General features: G+C 38.4%; 1 protein-coding gene across 5 annotated transcripts in view; it reads left to right on the top strand.

Annotated features, from left to right (window-relative positions):
* Nucleotides 1-18,407, top strand: part of LOC121373669 (dynein heavy chain 6, axonemal-like) — a 133,064-nt gene that overhangs the window by 17,126 nt on the left and 97,531 nt on the right. For all 5 annotated transcript variants that reach the window (XM_041500392.1, XM_041500389.1, XM_041500390.1 and 2 more), the window contains exons 8-23: nucleotides 2,382-2,516; nucleotides 2,919-3,054; nucleotides 5,174-5,315; nucleotides 5,734-5,911; nucleotides 6,641-6,834; nucleotides 7,449-7,557; nucleotides 8,652-8,772; nucleotides 9,429-9,580; nucleotides 10,060-10,212; nucleotides 10,840-10,941; nucleotides 11,898-12,047; nucleotides 12,337-12,465; nucleotides 14,877-14,990; nucleotides 15,864-16,007; nucleotides 16,490-16,699; nucleotides 17,497-17,709. In XM_041500392.1, coding sequence (XP_041356326.1) covers nucleotides 2,382-2,516; nucleotides 2,919-3,054; nucleotides 5,174-5,315; nucleotides 5,734-5,911; nucleotides 6,641-6,834; nucleotides 7,449-7,557; nucleotides 8,652-8,772; nucleotides 9,429-9,580; nucleotides 10,060-10,212; nucleotides 10,840-10,941; nucleotides 11,898-12,047; nucleotides 12,337-12,465; nucleotides 14,877-14,990; nucleotides 15,864-16,007; nucleotides 16,490-16,699; nucleotides 17,497-17,709 — 2,382 coding nt within the window. The remainder of the gene's footprint in view (nucleotides 1-2,381; nucleotides 2,517-2,918; nucleotides 3,055-5,173; nucleotides 5,316-5,733; nucleotides 5,912-6,640; nucleotides 6,835-7,448; nucleotides 7,558-8,651; nucleotides 8,773-9,428; nucleotides 9,581-10,059; nucleotides 10,213-10,839; nucleotides 10,942-11,897; nucleotides 12,048-12,336; nucleotides 12,466-14,876; nucleotides 14,991-15,863; nucleotides 16,008-16,489; nucleotides 16,700-17,496; nucleotides 17,710-18,407) is intronic.

Genomic DNA, 18,407 nt, shown 5'->3' with positions numbered 1-18,407 from the left:
AAATAAATACAATTTTACTAATAGTAATAATCAGATATGTCACCTAAAGAGGGAGATTGAGCTTACAAATCCTTAGATTGGGGTGGAAAGAGAGATCAGGATATTCACATTTACGAAATATGTAAATGCAGCATTTGACAAGGTTTTGTTTCCACTAGCCGTCAGGCTAGTTATAGTAAATATTTACTAGCCCAACACTGAATATCACTAGCCATGGAGTGGGGCTACCATAATCTAGAAGCCCTGAAAGGAAAGAAAGTTGGGGCTATTAGGGGACATGTATTGCTTTAGCAGTACTTTCAGAATGCTTGTTTTAAACTTTGTTGGGTTTTTTAGGGGATTTTTTATTTTTTTTTAAATAGTTTGAAGATTTTTTTTTCTTTTCAGAATGACCAATGTTACGGTAGTTCAGACTGTTTAAAAATGATCTCCTATTTCACCTATGTTACGATTATGTAACCATACCAGGGTTTCTACCAGAGGGTAAAACGCGTATGGCGCCATACCCAATTTTTGTTTTGCTGATTTTTTTTTTTAAGTTAACCTTTTGACAAAATTAATTACTGTTATAATTACTGTATGATTTTCTTAACCCTAACCCTGAACTTAACCCATTTTCTTTCTGGGGAAGGCCCCCCCATATCCCCTGTTGACTGTGGTTACATTCAATTCCATAGCGCCATACCCAAACATTTCTTTCTGGCAGAAACACTGTTTACTCTGTCAAGATCGTCTTTTGATTACTTCCATCCAGTCAGCTTCAAAATTGTACATTATCGGTGCAGACAGTTTCCAGATTCTCCAGTGTTAATTAAATTATTTCACGATTACCACACTCCAGACAATGTTTAGATATACCTAGTCCATGTTTTGTTCGGACTATTTCAAGGTTATCCTTTCTTAATCCAGACAATTTCAAGATTGTTCAAACATTTTAAGACTATCCTTTGTTGGTGCAGACAGTTTCGAAGATTATCCTTTTGTCAAATGATTTCAAGATTGTCACTTTTTAGGACACATTTGTAATTTCTAGATTGTCCAGATGATTTCAAGATTATCCTTTGCTAGTCCAGACAATTTTTAGATTGTCCACACTATTTAAAGTTTATGCCTTGTTAATCCAGACTGTTTGTAGATTGTCAAATGTTAGTGTGTGTGAGTAAGTATTTTTAACATGCCCATATACCACTAAGGTTTCAGGCATGTCTGTCACGGGCCGTCTCTGGATAGCCAGTGGCTTGGTCCAGGACAGAATACTAAGAGACATTTTAGATTTTTAAACCAAAATTGGGACTAGGGACTTTAATAATATTTAAATTTAAAAGCGCAAGTCCAAAAATAAATAATATAACCCTAAATAATAAAAAAATAAATAATATTTTAGACGCCAATTTTAGAGCGGGCAGTTCAAAAAGATAAAATTAATACAATATAAATTACAATTAAGAAAAATCTAAGCCCTGGAGGAAAGGAGAGGTTAGGCCCCAGCCATACAGGTTTATTTATTGGGTAATTAAAGAAGGATAACTGCTCATATCTGGAAGAGGGCGGGGCTGGGACCCCAGAACAAACCTAAACCAAACCTATGGCTGAAACCGCCAATGCCCTATAGCCACCCTACATCTACTGACCTCCAACCCCCCATCACCCAGATCCTCAGTGGATCCAACCGTCGTGTCGTCCACTTGCAGCAGCCTTCAAAATTATTAAGAATCCAACGATGGTGTCACATAAAATCTGAAGAGGTCCAATGTTGAAACAGAAGGAGAAGAGGCAACGGTAGATTGGGTAGATAAGGAAGGAGAGTTTGGGCCCGAGCCATATAAGTTTATTTATTGGGTAATTAAAGAAGAATAACTGCTCATATCCGGAACTTCAATGTGACCCATCAGGGAAACCGGGAGAGGGCGGGGTGGGACTTCAGAACAGACCTAAACCAAACCTATGGCCGAAACCGCCAACGCCCTATAGCCACCCTACATCTACTGAGCTCCAACCTCCCCCCTCCATCTCCCAGATCCCCAGCGGATCCAACCGTCGTGCCGTTCACAGTGATTAAGAATCCAATGGTGGTGTCAAATAAAATGTGAAGAGGCAAAGGTAGACTGGGTAGATTTGTTGAAGTCTGTTATTGTTGTGAGGATTGAAACATTCCAGGAGAGAGGAGGAGCCCTGCTGTATCCAAGAGAAACGGATCTTTATGTCATTCTCAAATGTTAGTGCTGACATTTTAAAGATTATTCTTTGCTAGTCCAGACAATTTTTAGATTGTCCACACTATTTCAAGTTTATTCCTTGTTAGTCCAGACTATTTCTAGATTGTTCCTTGTTAATCCAAATTGTATGGTAGATTTTTTGTAAACTATTATTTTTTATTACAGTCTCTACGACCGGCATTGCTGAATGTGCGTGAGATGTGTCATCGTATCAGTGAGATGGGACTCTGTCAGATCGACAAGGATCACACGTACACCCTCACCGAGTTCAGAGAGGCACAGTTCAACCAGCTTAACGACGTTAGTTTATTATTATTATTATTATAAACACAATTTTTAAGCCCTGGAACATCCATAAGTAATCATAATTCAAAGAGGGTGACATGTTTAGCATACATGAAAACAACTTAATATACACATACTACTGTACTAATACAGTAAATCCTAAGAAAAAAAAGTTGACTGCTAATAAAAAGAGAAAAATGTATGTTACAGACACTTTTTAGTTGTATTATATGATGATTACACACAACATCAGGTGTTCATTTTGTATTTGTTGGCCCCACCACCCCCACCCCCAGACATCAGTTATAATCGATTTGACTTTATTGCATTCTGAAATCTGTTGCATTATTATTCTGGGTATAAATTATTGTCTATTATTTAAACACATTTGATGTTTATGATGTTGTTTGTTTGTAGATCGCAGGCCGGTTACAAGATTTCCGAGAGCTGGTGAAGGAGGTGGTCCGCAGTGCATGTCGGACCGCCCTTCTGGAGGCTGGGTTTACACCAGACGACTACTTCTACGATGGAGCCGACTCACCAGGGGTTTACGGTGAGTGCACTTCATGGAACGAACTTTCTAGTCTGTCAGTTGTTAGTTCCATACCGGTCCAGCTGGATGGGACTATAGGTTTTGTGGGAAATGTTTTAGCATGCTTCTATCAGAGAACTGTTCAAGAATGTATGTCATGGGCACAACCTCTGACTTCGCTAGAGGGTTCTGTACGTAACAGGGATCGGTTTTGATTCAGTCTTTAACCTTTGACACCTAGTAGGCGATGTGTATTTTTGTGCTGGGGTGTCATTAAAATTCATTCATTCATTCTTCCATCCATTCATTCTGTCTGGAGATCGATCCCTGTCGGTAGGCCCATTGGGCTATTTGTCGGTCCAGCCAGTTAACCACGACTGTTATATCAAAGGCTTACAGATCAGGTTAGCTTTCATGAGGATTTGTACATTTTTCACAGTTACGGCCCTTGAAGTTAGGAGATACAAAAATTTCATGGGCTTGGTAGGGAATATTTATTGCTTTAGCCGTACTCCCAGAATGCCTCAAACTTTGTGTATAGCTTTATCATGTGGAGTTAGCAGGTCAAGTTTGACTTTCATGAGGATGTGCCTATTATTGACAGAGTTGTGGCCCTTGAATTCAGGAGATATGAACACTTGTTGGGTCCTGTATAGAGGGCATGTTTTGCTTTAGCCAGTAGTCACAGAATGCTTGTTTGTTACTGGAAATGATCCAGGTCTCCTACTAAAAGACCTGGGGCCTAATTCACAAAGGTCTCTTAGGCTCTGCTAGACAACAAAGCATCCTCTTTGCAAGTCTTTTAGCACTGCACTGCGAGATCCCAGGAGCCTAATTCACTAAACTCTCGCAACTAAGAGACCTTTGTGAATGAGACCCCTGGGCTGTCTGTCAATTAAGGTTCAAGCACGTTGACTAGGCACACACTTTAGCTATCTGGAGCCTAATTCACTAAACTCTCTCAACTTTGCGATCTCGCAGTGCAGTGCTAAAAGACTTGCAAAGAGGATGCTTTGTTGTCTAGCAGAGTCTAAGAGACCTTTGTGAATTAAACCCCTGCTGTTTTTTCTGTATGATACCTTTGGCTTTTCCCTTAATCTTTCTCTGTCGACCAAATGTCAAAATAACCATATAGTACACATCAAATAGTCATAGTTTACGAATGTGCTGAAGTGTTGTTAAAAAAAATATTCTTACCTTTCCTGGAAGTGAAAAGTAATTACTTTTTTGACTGACAGCAATGATGGCAACTTTTACATTAAAGGTTTGACATTTGAATCAGTTTCTCAAAAACTACATGTCCTAGTTAAGGGTCATTCCATGTCAGATCACCCAATGGGTTAAACCCTACCCCCTCCAATTTCAATGGCCAAAAAACCTGAAATTCCAAGTTTCAGCTTAATCGGACCAACGGTTTCCAAGTTATGGCCTTTTCTTTTTTTTAAATTTTGAGGTATCATTGGAAAGGGGGGATTACAAGGAATCCAAATCCTGACACTTGGGTTACTTTTGGGCTGATGACCTTTTGACCTATATTTTGACCTTGAAATTGACCTTGTGGGACACATGACTTTGAGATGACCTTTGATTAAAATTATAGCCCAACATGTTATCTACAACATATAAAAAAATTGGAGGTGGAAAATGTTTCATTAATCAAAGGTCATCTCAAGGTCACGTGTCCCACAAGGTCAGTTTCAAGGTCAAAATATAGGTCAAACGGTCATCAGCCCAAAAGTAACCCAAATATCAGGAATAATGCCAGATTTGGATTTCTTGTAATTCCCCCTTTCCAATGATATCTCATTTGTCAAAATTGGACCATTGGTTGCTGAGTTATGGCAATTTAAAAAAGGGTGGCCACGCCCTTTTTTGACAAAATTTAAGAAAAAGAAACGGCCATAACTTGGAAACCGTAGGTCCAATTGAGCTGAAACTTGGAATTTCAGGTTTGGCCACAATAACTCTATATACCAAATTTCATTGAAATTGGAGAGGGTAGGGTTTAAATTTCCCTTTTTTGGGGGTGATTTGACATGAAACTTGGTTTATAGTGGCTCCTATGGGCATTCATCACAGTGCACCAGTAAAGTTTATGGTAGGTGAGACATTTAATCCGGTGAATTCTTGTTTACTTCAGGTGATGCTGGTTTTGTTCCGGGCACCGCGTCAAGCTACTTGATGCAGAGTAACTACGACATGGACATCTACGGCGAAGCCCCAGACAAGATGACGTACACGGAGCAGGCAAACAAACGCGCCCACTGCAAGAGACTCACATGGTAAAACTACAAACCTGGGCCTCTCTCTCTCTCTCTCTCTCTCTCTCTCTCTCTCTCTCTCTCTCTCTCTCTGACTCTGTCTCTCTCTCTCTCTCTCTCTCTCTCTCTCTCTCTCTCTCTCTCTCTCTCTCTCTCTCTCTCTCTCTCTCTCTCTCTACTATCTCTCTCTTTCTCTGTCTCTGACTCTCTCTCTCTCTCTCTCTCTCTCTCTCTCTCTCTCTCTCTCTCTCTCTCTCTCTCTCCAAACATAAAACCTCTCTCGCTCTCTTTCTCTGGCTCGTTCTCTCTCTTCATACCTCCCACACCGAAATACATAAAGTGTTGAATTGGCCAAGGTGCCGACACATCTCGTTAAACAAACATTCCTTTCTTTTCTTCTAAACATTCCTTTCATTGATTGTAAATCCTCTCCCTTCAGCTTCATCCGCCTGGCTGACTACCTGATAGTGAACACGATGCACGTCCTGGCCGTCAACTCGGTGTCCACGCTGCTCAACTACCTGACAGAACAGCTCCAGAACACCCCGACCCTCTCCCAGATACAGGGACTGGAGGACGAGAAACCAACCAAACCGGCTGTCGAGCAGAAATCAGAGGTAAAAAACTTACATCTTTTAATTACTTAAGGAACACCCAGACCCTCACCCAGATAAAAGGACTGGAGGACTTTTAGGGGGAAATAACAAAGAAGAAGAAGAAGAAGAATACACTTTGTAAAAAATGCACCTGTCGTCATTCTATCTTGTAAAAAATGTGCCAGTCATCACTCTTATCTTTAACGATGTCACATGCATACGTACAATTTGTATGGCTTTTCATAATATTAAAGTCTCAGATGCTATTGAGAGTCTTGGGGGACAGGACATAGCCCAGTGGTAAAGCGTTCGCTTGATACGTGGTCGTTTTAGGATCGATCCCCATTGGTGGGGCCATTCGGCTATTTCTTGTTTCAGCCAGTGCACCACGACTGGTATATCAAAGGCCGTGGCATGTGCTATCCTGTCTGTGGAATGGTGCATATAAAAGATCCCTTGCTGCTAATCGAAAAGAGTAGCCCATGAAGTGGCGACAGAAGGTTTTTTCCCTTAATATCTGTGTGGTCCTTAACCATATGTCTGATGCCATATGACCGTAAATAAAATGTGTTGAGTGCGTCATTAAATAAAACATTTCCTTCCTTCCTAATCGAAGAGAGTAGCCCATTAAGTGGTGACAGTGGGTTTTCTCTCTCAATATCTGTGTGGTCCTTTACCATACGTCCGACGCCATATAACCATAAATAAAATGTGTTGAGTTCGTTGTTAAATAAGACATTTCCTGTTCAGGAGGACGACGAAGATGTTCCCAAGTTACCTCCCCTGTACATCACGGAGTTCATCCTGGAGCCGCTGCAGCTGTTGTTCTCACCGGACGTCGACGACTTCCAGGACGGCATCGCCGAGGTCATCAAACGATTCCAGGACGCAGTGCTCAGCGTCCAGAACCTCGTACCGGACACATACTTCGACGCTTTCACCAGGTACAGACACTTGTATCATAAAATATAATTATGGTACTTTTAGTAATGCAATAACACTTATTTTCATACCTGACACCTACCTACATTGACGCTTTCACCAGGTAGAAACACTTGTATCATTATCACTGTATTTTTAGTAATGTACAACGTAACATTTATAGTAAAACTCTAATTTTGTACCTGACACATATACTTCGACGCTTTAACCAGGTAGAAAACTTGTATTATTAGTATTATATTATTTAATTAAATTTTATTATTATTATTAATAATAATATTGTTGTTGTTAATATTATTATAATAATAATTATTATTATTATCATCATCATCATTATTGTCATAATTTTTATCATTAATATTATTATTATTATTATCATCATTATCACTATTTTCTTTTTTCAATCATGATTATTACCGGTATCTTTTCCCCCCATTATAAATAACAATTTTTTATCACAATTGTTATTATTATTATTATCATCAGTATAACTATCAATATTATTATTATTATTATTATATTATTATTATTATTATTATCATTATCATCAATATTATTATTATCATTACCATTATCATTATTATTATTATTACAATTACTATTATTATAACTGCAGACCGATCATCAACAACAAGTTTGAGGACAAGTCGTGTGGTGATGGTCCAAGTCTGTCGACCATGTTTGAAGACGACAAACACTTGCAGGCCATTATCTACAACATCAGAGTAAGTGTGCACCTGTCTTTATGTTTTCTTTTCTTTTTAAATCTTCTCTTATCAGCCCTGTACGTTATTTACAACATCCAAGAAAGTGTGCACAGGTCTTTTTCTTTTCTTTTTAAAATATTCTCTTATCAGCTTTTTCATCTAGGAGTCAGATGACACCTACTTCTATTTTTTACTTAGATAGTATGAAATATTTCAGTCACCAGATGAAAAAAAAGAGTCTTATATGTGACATTATGTAGAGAGACAGCGGAATGTAGCCCAGTGGTATAACGCTCGCTTGATGCGCGGTCGGTCGAGGGACGATCCCCATCGGTGGGCCCATTGGGCTATTTCTTGTTCCAGCCAGTGCACCGCAACTGGTATATCAAAGGCCGTGGTATGTACTACCCTGTCTGGGGGATGGTGCATATAAAAGATCCCTTGCTGCTAATCGAAAAGAGTAGCCCATGAAGTGATGACAGTGGGTTTTCTCCCTTAATATCTGTGTGGTTCTTAACCATATGCCCGATGCCATATAAGCATAAATAAAATGTGTTGAGTGCGTCATTAAATAAAACATTTCTTCCTTTATGTAGAGGGCTGCTTTGTATGGATATGATGACTTGAGGTTGTTTTGAATTTGAGAGTCATTTTGCTTGTCCTTACAATAACAATAAACTAGTGCATGATGTGTCTGTTTTCAAAATGCTGGACACGGTCAGACATTGGATACACTACCTATGTCCAGGCTTTTTGCGAAAATAATTCAAGGGTACATAGAAAAAGCAAAACACAAATGGATACTAGGTGTTTAGGGGTTTCAAATGTTTTGAAACTGGACAAAGAATTTTATGAGCTGTGACACATTTTAAACAGTAGGTCTGTTACTATCATCTATCTAAAGAAATATATATATATCCATTAATCTCCAAGATTTTAGGGTACATAATTTTATCCTCTGTACCCTCTGGAAAAACCCCTGTTATCGTATGATAAATTAGTTTAAATTATTGCCTTTAATGATGATTATATAGGTAACTGATATAGGTTTACATGTTAGTGGTATTTTCTATATTTTTACATGAGATTTTTCTCCGATGTGACTCTTCCAGGATGCAATGAGTGCTGCTTTCAATGCTGCGAGTCAGTACGCCGACACGTTTGAGCCGTACCGCGAGTTCTTCAGAGACAATGAAAGTCTCGACCTCGCCTCCATCAAAGCACAGGATCATGGTACGCTTGTTCAGTCGACAGTGAATCAGTCTTTTGAGTTAATTTGTATTTGACATTAATTTTATTTAAATTGTGGGGTTTTTTGTTGATGGTGAATGTTTTTTAGTGGGTTTTTTTTTAGGGTAGGGGAGGGTTGTTGACTTTTTGTTTCTGTTTTCTTTTTTCAATTTTTGTTAAAACAACACAGTGGACTCACTGACTCACTCAATGACTCACTAATTCACTGACTATTTTTTTTACGTTCATTGGGGTATGAAGAAAAAAAAAATCATCTGCAAACTGAATCGGCAAAGCCGTTCTCACATAAGTTTGCGGATGATTTTTTTTGTTCATACCCAAATGAACGTAAAAGAAATAACAGACAATACTTATAATTAAATTTGAATCATACTTGCTAGTAATAACACTAAAAGTTCATAGTTTATTTTGAATTATGTTTGGGCCATAAACAATAATGCTCAATAAGACAACTTGCCCATATAAAATGATGTCATCAGATATGACGACGTAATTTTTTCGTTCATCGAGAATTGAACATACTCAAGTTGCTAAGTCTGGACCAATGGGATGATGTTATGTTGTAATGAATGTAGGACATTTAATTATTCAGTCATACATGCTGCATTGTGATGTGTTTTGTTTTTTTATTCTCTCAGATGTCGCCTTCTTCGAGACGCACCTCGAGAAGTACCACAAGCAGTGCACGATGACGGAAAGCATCGTTGCCAAGCGACCGGTCGGAATGCTGCTTGTTGATGCCCTCAAGATGAAGAACCTGCTCATCCCATCCCCTCTGAGATGTCTCGACGTACGTACAACAGACTCACGGCCATAATAAGAGTTTCTTTATTAGTCTCCAGCCAGTCCAGCCGGACCAACTGGAGGAGACTATAGTTTTCATATCTGTCCTTCTTTCTGTCTGTCTGTCTGTCAAATGAGGAATTTATCCATGTTTGCTAGAGTTATGGTCCTTGACCTGAAATTGTGTGTATAGGTTTATCATGTATAGTTATAGATCAGGTTTGACTTTCATGGGGATTTACCCATTTAAAAAAAAATAAAAAATGTACAATTGCATGGGGAGTATAGCACACATGATTAAATGAGTTTGTAGGCGACTGATAACAAAATGTTTCCTATGCATGCCAAGAGATGAGAGAGGAGGATCATGTGGGGTTAATTAAATGATTTAATTATCATTCCAGGTGATTAATGAGATGCTACCTGTTAGTGCCTAGTGAAAGATGAATCACATGTGAGATTAATTAAATGATTTCATTATTCCAGGTGATTAACGAGATGCTACCTGTGCGAGCCAAGCGAGAGGTGGACCGGTTGATCGCAGAGCTCCAGGACGCACAGTTCAAACTGGAGACGACTCCCACCACGACTCTCGAGTTTGTCCAGAGTCTGACATTCCTCGACGAAATCCAAGTCAGGGTAGGTCTCAAGTTAACAGCACATTTCTGAATGAAATCCAAGTCTGCATAGGTCGTAATAGTCATGAAATTGAAGTCAGGGTGGGTCTTAATTTAACAGCACATTTGTGCATGAAATTGAAGTCAGGGTAGGTCTTAATTTAACAGCACATTTGTGAATGAAATTGAAGTCGGGGTAGGTCTTAATTTAACAGCACATTTGTGCATGAAATTGAAGTCAGGGTAGGTCTTAATTTAAGATGAAATTGAAGTCAGGGTAGGTCTCAGTTTAACAGCACATTTGTGGATGTGATTCATGTCTGTGTAGTTCTCAATTTAACTGTACTTTTCTGGATGAAATTCAAATCGGGGTAGTTCTCAATTTAACTGTACATTTGTTGATGAAATTCAAGCCTTGGTAGGTCTCAATTTAACTGCACATTTCTGGATGAAATTAAGTCAAACAAAACAAAAGACTGTCGGAACTACTAAATGTTTGACATCCAATAACCTATAATTAACTAATTAATGTGCTTCAGTGGTGTTGTTGAGCAAAACAGACTGTAATAGCCAATGATTAATTGACCACTGGGTTCCAGAGATCTTGTTAAACAAAAACTTTCTAACTTTTAATTGCCTTTCGTTTCAGATTGAGCCAATGGAGAAGGAGGCAATGGTTGTGAAGGAGATGTATGACCTTATAGAGAATTACAACGTCCCAGTACCGCCTGAAGACCTAGCAGTGTACCAGGTACCTGTCAGTTAATATTATACAGTGAAACTCCTCTAAACCAGGCACAAAAAGTCTGGTTTTAAGAGGTATCTGGTTTACAGAGTTTCTGTTCTGTACTGGTGTTTAAAAAGAGAATTCTGGTTTTGAGGGGTTTCACTGCAGTTACTGACAAAAGAGTTGATGGTTAGTTGTTAGTAAGAGAGAAGTCAGAATAATGGCCATATACATCACCGATTCATTAAAACGTATGAGTGGGAGTCGGTACTTTGATGATTGTAATGACATGTTATAAAAGATACCTAGACAGAACCACACAGCAGTTGTTTTGCACAGTTTATAGTTCTCACGAATATTTTACCACGAGACCACATAGCGGTTGACAAACCCGTAGCCAGGATTTTGAAGGGGTTGGGGGTCGTTTTGAACGTAACACATCAAATTAAATTATTTTGACATGTTTGAGGTGCATTTTGCATTGATGAATATTGAAGAAAAAAAAGTCACCGGTTTTTGACTGACCCCCTGACCCCCCATTGGCTATGGGCCTGGTTAAGTAATATAAATCTTGCACGCTGTAATCGAATTCAAAAAATAACATGGCAAAACAACTGGTATGTGGTTCTGTATTAATTTCATGGTCCTTTTTATATTATGATTAACAAAAGTTTAAATAAATAACACAACTTTGGAAATTTGGTTAAATTTGATAGAATTGACGGAATGCTGAGTGTCCTGGCTAGGAACATGATGACATTTGGAAGAGCACATAGGCCTACTACGTATGCAAGATTTTGTATCATACATGTTCAATAAAAAATATATGTATTGCACATTTAGAATTGTCTTTATTACTATAGGCATGTTCAAAACCCTAGTGGTATAGGCACATGTTAAACTAGTTATCTACCTAACTATTATTATAGTAAGATTAAATGGGTATGTAATAAAACACACTTTTTCTTTTCTTTTTTTAGACACTTGGCTCCTCGATCACCAACGTACAGAACGCCATTGACAAGAGTCTGACGGAGAGAGACGCCAACATTGACAAGTTCTGTAATCACCTCGACAAGGACATCGCAGAGTTGGCCAAGGATGTGAAACTCGTGAAACAGGATGCACAGGTATAAACCTTACTTCAGTTTCAGTCTAACAGGAATTCAACTAGGATTTCCAATCAAGAGTGGTTGACAAGGGTTAAAAAAAGGACCTTTTGTAGCCCTTGGACCTGTACCACGGAGCGACCTTAGCACTTCTTCTTCTTCTCGTTCTTCGTTAGTCAAATCATCAGACCAGTCATTCCCACAAAAGAGGCAGTGTTCATTAGTTCCGTGACTGTTCCATGTAGTTTTGTGGCGAGTGTTCTTGTGTTTGGCCATATTAATTGTCTGTATTTTTTTCTATGTTTTGTAGAACCCGATGATCCTGGACGCGTCGTCTGACAAGGAGAAAGTGAGAAACCTGCTGGCTCGTCTTCTCAGCCAGATGGAGGACCTCCAGAAGAAAGCCTTCACCTACAAGTCCTACCAGAAGAACTTCAAGGTAACGTATATATTTCCGTTTATTATCCATATGGTTCAATATAACCGAGTTAATAACGAGTTAATAATAATCGTACGAAGCACACGTGTAATAACAAGTGTAATGACGTAATTTTGGGAAGCGACGTCATAACATGACGTTGCTTCTCCAGTCCTTGCTCAGACTGTGCATTTGAAATATGACGTCATTTCGTCGTCTCGTTCTAGTTGTGGCTGAAACATTTTGAGTTGGGTCTTGTTATTCATAAAGAAAACAACAATAATAATATGGATAATAAAGAAATTATTACACTCGCTCGGGCAATACAAAAATCCTGACACTCGTTTCGTAAAATCAGTACTACACACAAGCTCGTATAATAATCTCTATGTATTAGCCGACTTTTGAAGTCTAGAAATACTTTCCAAAAGAAGATAGTTGGCTTGTACACAGAGGCAATAAAATGGTTTATAAAATCCTGATCGAAAATACTCCCGACTGTGACTTATAAATTTTGGTCAGACCCTTCAAGCCTTTCACAGCTTATGTAACAATAATTTGTGCACAGTATAAATAAAACACCCCATCATGCAATATTATGTACTTTTTTGTTCTTGAATGCATTATAAGTTTGAATAATAATTAAAAAAATTACTTGTTTTATTGTCATTTCAATGGTAAAAATGTGTTCTTTCCAACCGTCCTCCATTTTTAATTGTTTGACAGGACCAGTCTTTAATATGGCAAATTTAAGATACAAAACAGTGTTTTTTCTTTAAAAAGTATTATATTTCTAATATTATTGTTTTGTTGGGAGGGTGCATTAAACTGTAAAGTAATGCCATAAATAAATTAAGCTCATTATTAACATTACCGACTGAAAAAAACATAAAATGAATTTCACAACAATAATTACTCCCACCATTGTCACATGACCATACCATATGATAAGGGAACTAGTCTTAATCAGTTTATGTTAGTTTCCTTCACTCCAGATACTACTGTCTATATCATTTTATAAGCTCTTATTTGATTGGATCGCATGATTATGCCACCTGCAACAGTCACGTACCACAGAATCATTTGTTTCTATGTGTGGGAACAGGGATTAAACTTGCCTTAATGAGCTTATTATTTGCTGTCCAATTAAAAATTTAATTACTTGTGTGCAGTGATATGTTGTTACAGCTTGAATTGTTTATTTTCTTGTTATGATTTATAGGTGCTAAATTATTTTTGTACGGCATGGAAGATGTTAGCATTGCGATAACGATTACCGTGTCTGTAATAATTAAAGGATAGAAAATATATAATGAAAAAGAAAAGCACAAGTCTATTTGTTGACAGTACTATTGAAATTAATACAATGTACAACTGGACAAAAGATGACTTTGGCTTATACACGAGGCTGATGATTTTGTACTTGATATTTAGGGTAAAACTAAGAGGTTGACTTATCCAAGGAGTTGGCTAATACACTGCAATATACGGTATACACGAGGCCAATGATTTTGTACTTAATATTGAGGGTCAAACTAAGAGGTTGACTTATCCAAGGAGTTGGCTAATACACTGCAATATACGGTATACACGAGGCCAATGATTTTGTACTTGATATTTAGGGTAAAACTAAGAGGTTGACTTATCCAAGGAGTTGGCTAATACACTGCAATATACGGTATACACGAGGCCAATGATTTTGTACTTGATATTTAGGGTCAAACTAAGAGGTTGACTTATCCAAGGAGTTGGCTAATACACTGCAATATATTGTATACACGAGGCCAATGATTTTGTACTTAATATTTAGGGTCAAACTAAGAGGTCTGCTTATCCAAGGAGTTGGCTATTAATACACGGCAATATACGGTAAACTTTGTCTTTAGTCTTACCAGAAGAACTTCAAGGTGATCTTGTGTTTTATCATACCAGAACTTCATGGTAAACTTGTGTTTTATCATACCAGAACTTCATGGTAAACTTGTGTTTTATCATACCAGAACTTCATGGTAAACTTGTGTTTTATCATACCAGAACTTCATGGTAAACTTGTGTTTTATCATACCAGAACTTCATGGTAAACTTGTGTCTCGTTTTATCATACCAGAACTTCATGGTAAACTTGTGTTTTATTTTACCAGAAGAACTTCACTGTAATCAGTGATCTCCAGTGTATGTTGGAGACGAAAAATTATCTACAAAAGGAGATCTCTCAAATGGGAATGCAAAAAATTTAAATTATAAACTTATTCCCAGAACGATCATTATGTACAACAGTATGAGTTACCTTTCCAATGATGTCAGCTTGTTGGATCTAGCTCTGTTACAGTGGTTAGGAACCTCAGTTGATCCTCACACACAAACAAGTATATACTGTCATCCATCTCCCCCACAAAAAAACCTTGTAATGTGCATGTGTTTGCTTGTTGTAGGTCGAAGTGGCCAAGTTTGATGAGCTGGAAGAGACTCACGCTGAGTTGAAGCTGAAGGAACTTCTGTGGAACGCTATTGATGAATGGGATACACACCTTCAGGAATGGACCTCTGTAAGTTCTGCTGGTACTATGTCCTGCTGGGGTTGGTGGTGTGGGCTTTTAGATCTTTGAAAGACACCTTCAGGAATGGACCTCTGTATGTTCTGCTGGTACTATGTCTTGCTGGGGTTGGTGGTGTGGGCTTTTAGTTCTTTGAAAGACACCTTCAGGAATGGACCTGTGTAAGTTCTGCTGGTACTATGTCCTGCTGGGGTCGGTGGTGTGGGCTTTTAGATCTTTGAAAAAAAACCTGAAGTTAAAAGATATGTCAATTTGTTTTATTGAAAACTATCAGTGAATTAGACACAATTTGATAGTTTGAGTGCATATTAGTCATCTGTGACTAACTAGCTTATATAGCTAGGGCTGGTGGTGTGGGGTAGTTATTTCAAAGACATCAGAGTTGAAAGCATTTTGCACAAATGGAGAAAATACATCTTGGATATTAACTGTTACCTTATTCAGCTAGCTTTACAGTGATATTGGGTTTTAGTTCTTGCAAAATGTCAAAATTAAAAAAATAAGTCAAATTATTATTGAACTCTTATCAGTTAACTGGACATTTTGTTACACAAGTGTATACTTTGAGTAATCTTTGATTAGCCCCTTCTGCCTTATTCTGCTCGGCTTGGTGGTGTGGGGTCAAAGTCCAAAAATAAGTCAAATTATTACACACAAAAAACTGTTAATGAATTGGGCATTTTGCAAGTCCATATGACGTCATTTTAATTGACATTTTTTGTGAGTGATGTCATACCGTACTGATGTGTGGCCACATACAGCTGTAAAGTATGTTTTTAAGGACCACTGTTAATGTCACGACGTGTGATTTCTGTACACTTTTAATAAACACTTGTACTTGACTATACATTGTCCTTGCTACAGGAGCCGTTTGACACTCTGGATCCGGAGCAGATGAACACGATCACCATGAAGTATTCCAAGAACGTGATGCAGCTGGAGAAAGGTCTGCCGCCCAACGCTGTGGTGCCTAAACTGAAAGAGAAGGTCGACATCATGAGAGAGAGGGTGAGTGAATATAGAAAATGTAGCAGGTAATTGGTGATGTTATAATATCAAATGAGAAAGGTCTGCCACCCATTAATGCCATGGTGCCCAAACTCAAAGAGATGGTTGACATAATGAGAGAGAGAGGTAATTGCTGTTGTGAATGTGTAATGTTCTAATATAAGATGGAAAGGTCTGCCACCCAATGCCATGGTGCCCAAACTTAAAGAGATGGTCGACATAATGAGAGAGAGAGAGAGTGAGGTAATTCCTGTTGTAATGTTCTAATATAAGATGAGATGTACTTTTTCAAAATTATTTACTGATGGCAAATTTAAACAAAGATATGAACAATGTAGTTTTTGTTTTTTTAATTTACCGATGGCAAATTTACACAGATATATAATCAATGCAGTTTCTTTTTTAAAATTTACTGATGGCAAATTTAAACACAGACATCATAATCAATGCATTTTCTTTCTTTTCACCTCTGTGTTCTGTAGCTGCCGGTGGTGACGGACCTGCGGAACCCGACCTTGAAGAAACGCCACTGGGACATGATCGAGGACATTCTCGACTTCCACTTCACCGAGGATGAACCACTCACCCTGGGCAAACTCGTCGAGATCCACGCCTTCAAACACAGCGAGGAGATCCAGGAGATATCCGGCATGGCGTCATCCGAGGCCGGCCTGGAGGCCATCTTGAAAAAGGTACGCATCAACATTGGCCTGAAAGAGACTTTCCTGAGTCCACTGTCATAATAATTAGCTTGCAACTAAAAGAGCAAACTCAGCAGGAAATTTTTGGCAAGATATCCTCGGAGGCCGGGCTGGAGGCCATCTTGAAAAAGGTCCATACCGGCCTCTGTTATGGAGTATTTAAACGGTCAACCTTAAGGCTGGTAGAGACTGATTTTGCTTCCCTGTACAGGGTTCGTGCTTATGGAATGTTTCAGAGTCCAGACTCAATCTCTAATGCTGTCACACACATACAATTTGTGCAGGGTTCACAGCTGGAGGCTCCATCCAGAGTTAGTTTTAACACCTTAATGAAGAGGTGTAAGGCCACTACACTTTGAGTTCTCTCTTCTTGACAAATATAACAGTGTAATTGAGAAATTGATGGAAGGTTTAAGAATAAACACTTTTAACATTAAGTGACATCTACGACTCTTTGTAAACCAAGAATCTGTTTCATTTCATTAGTTTTAGTTTTTATTATGCAATTTCCCCCCCCCCCCCCCCCCCCTTGTTTTAAGGTTGACGAGTCGTGGAAATCCACTGAGTTCATGGTTCTGCCTCATAAAGACTTGAAGGATGCATTTATTCTCACTTTCTGCAATGGGGTTTTATTACACAAATATTATTTTTATTTATTTTAAGGTTGACGAGTCATGGAAATCCATCAAGTTCATAGTACTGCCTCACAAAGACTTGAAGGATGCATGTATTCTCACTTCCTGCAATGGGGTTTTATTACACAAATATTATTTTTTCCTTGTTTTAAGGTTGACGAGTCGTGGAAATCCACTGAGTTCATGGTTCTGCCTCACAAAGAGTCGAAGGACGCATTCATTCTCGGAGGAACGGATGAAATCCAGCAGCTGCTTGACGACAGCAACATCAACGTGGCAACGATCGCCAGCTCCCGCCACGTGGGCCCCATCAAACCGCGCGTCGATGAGTGGGTGAAGCAACTTGATCTGTTCGGAAAAACTCTGGTTAGTAACAACTTTCTTCTATCTGTTTGGTAAGGGGGCAGGTTTTCCATCAGTCAGTAGAGTGCTTGGAATTTAACCATGATTAATAAAATCAGTGTGCTCTAGTGGTGTTGGTAAAATAAAACAAAATTAAACTAATGGTTTTTCAGTGTCTTTTTCTCTCACAGGATGAGTCATTGACCTATCAGTGTATATTTTTTTTATCTTGGTTTCTCGCAGGATGTGTTACTGAACTGTCAGTGTAGCTGGTTTTATCCCACAGTCACTGTATTCTTTGGCAAGATATGATGACTAGATAAATCTCTATATTTTCGGTCACTGACAAAACATATAGGTCACGTGAGGTAAGCCCGACTTAACTCTAGTATTTCAGACTAGATTTTCAATAAACATACTCTTTTGATTTGCGTACACAAATATGGAATAAATAATGACTTTCTGACTATTCCTGTAGGATTGCAGGATAAAAGAAATAACTGGTTACTGTCTTAAGATATCAGCTCTATCCTGCTCAGTTCAAAAGGCGATGCAGAGCCTCACTGCATTCACCATTCTAACCTTTGCAAGATAAAGTCGATAGCTTAAGACAGTAACCAATTATTCCCTGTTTATCTGGAGAGTATCTTCAGTGTCTTTTTCTCGCAGGATGAGTGGTTTACCTATCATTGTATATTTTTTTGTGTTTGTCTCTCACAGGA

The sequence above is a fragment of the Gigantopelta aegis genome, chromosome 5 (assembly GCF_016097555.1).
Source record: "Gigantopelta aegis isolate Gae_Host chromosome 5, Gae_host_genome, whole genome shotgun sequence".
Classification (NCBI taxonomy): Eukaryota; Metazoa; Mollusca; class Gastropoda; order Neomphalida; family Peltospiridae; genus Gigantopelta; species Gigantopelta aegis.
Note: the sequence above shows the minus strand (reverse complement) of the source record. Positions and strands in the feature narration are given on the sequence as shown.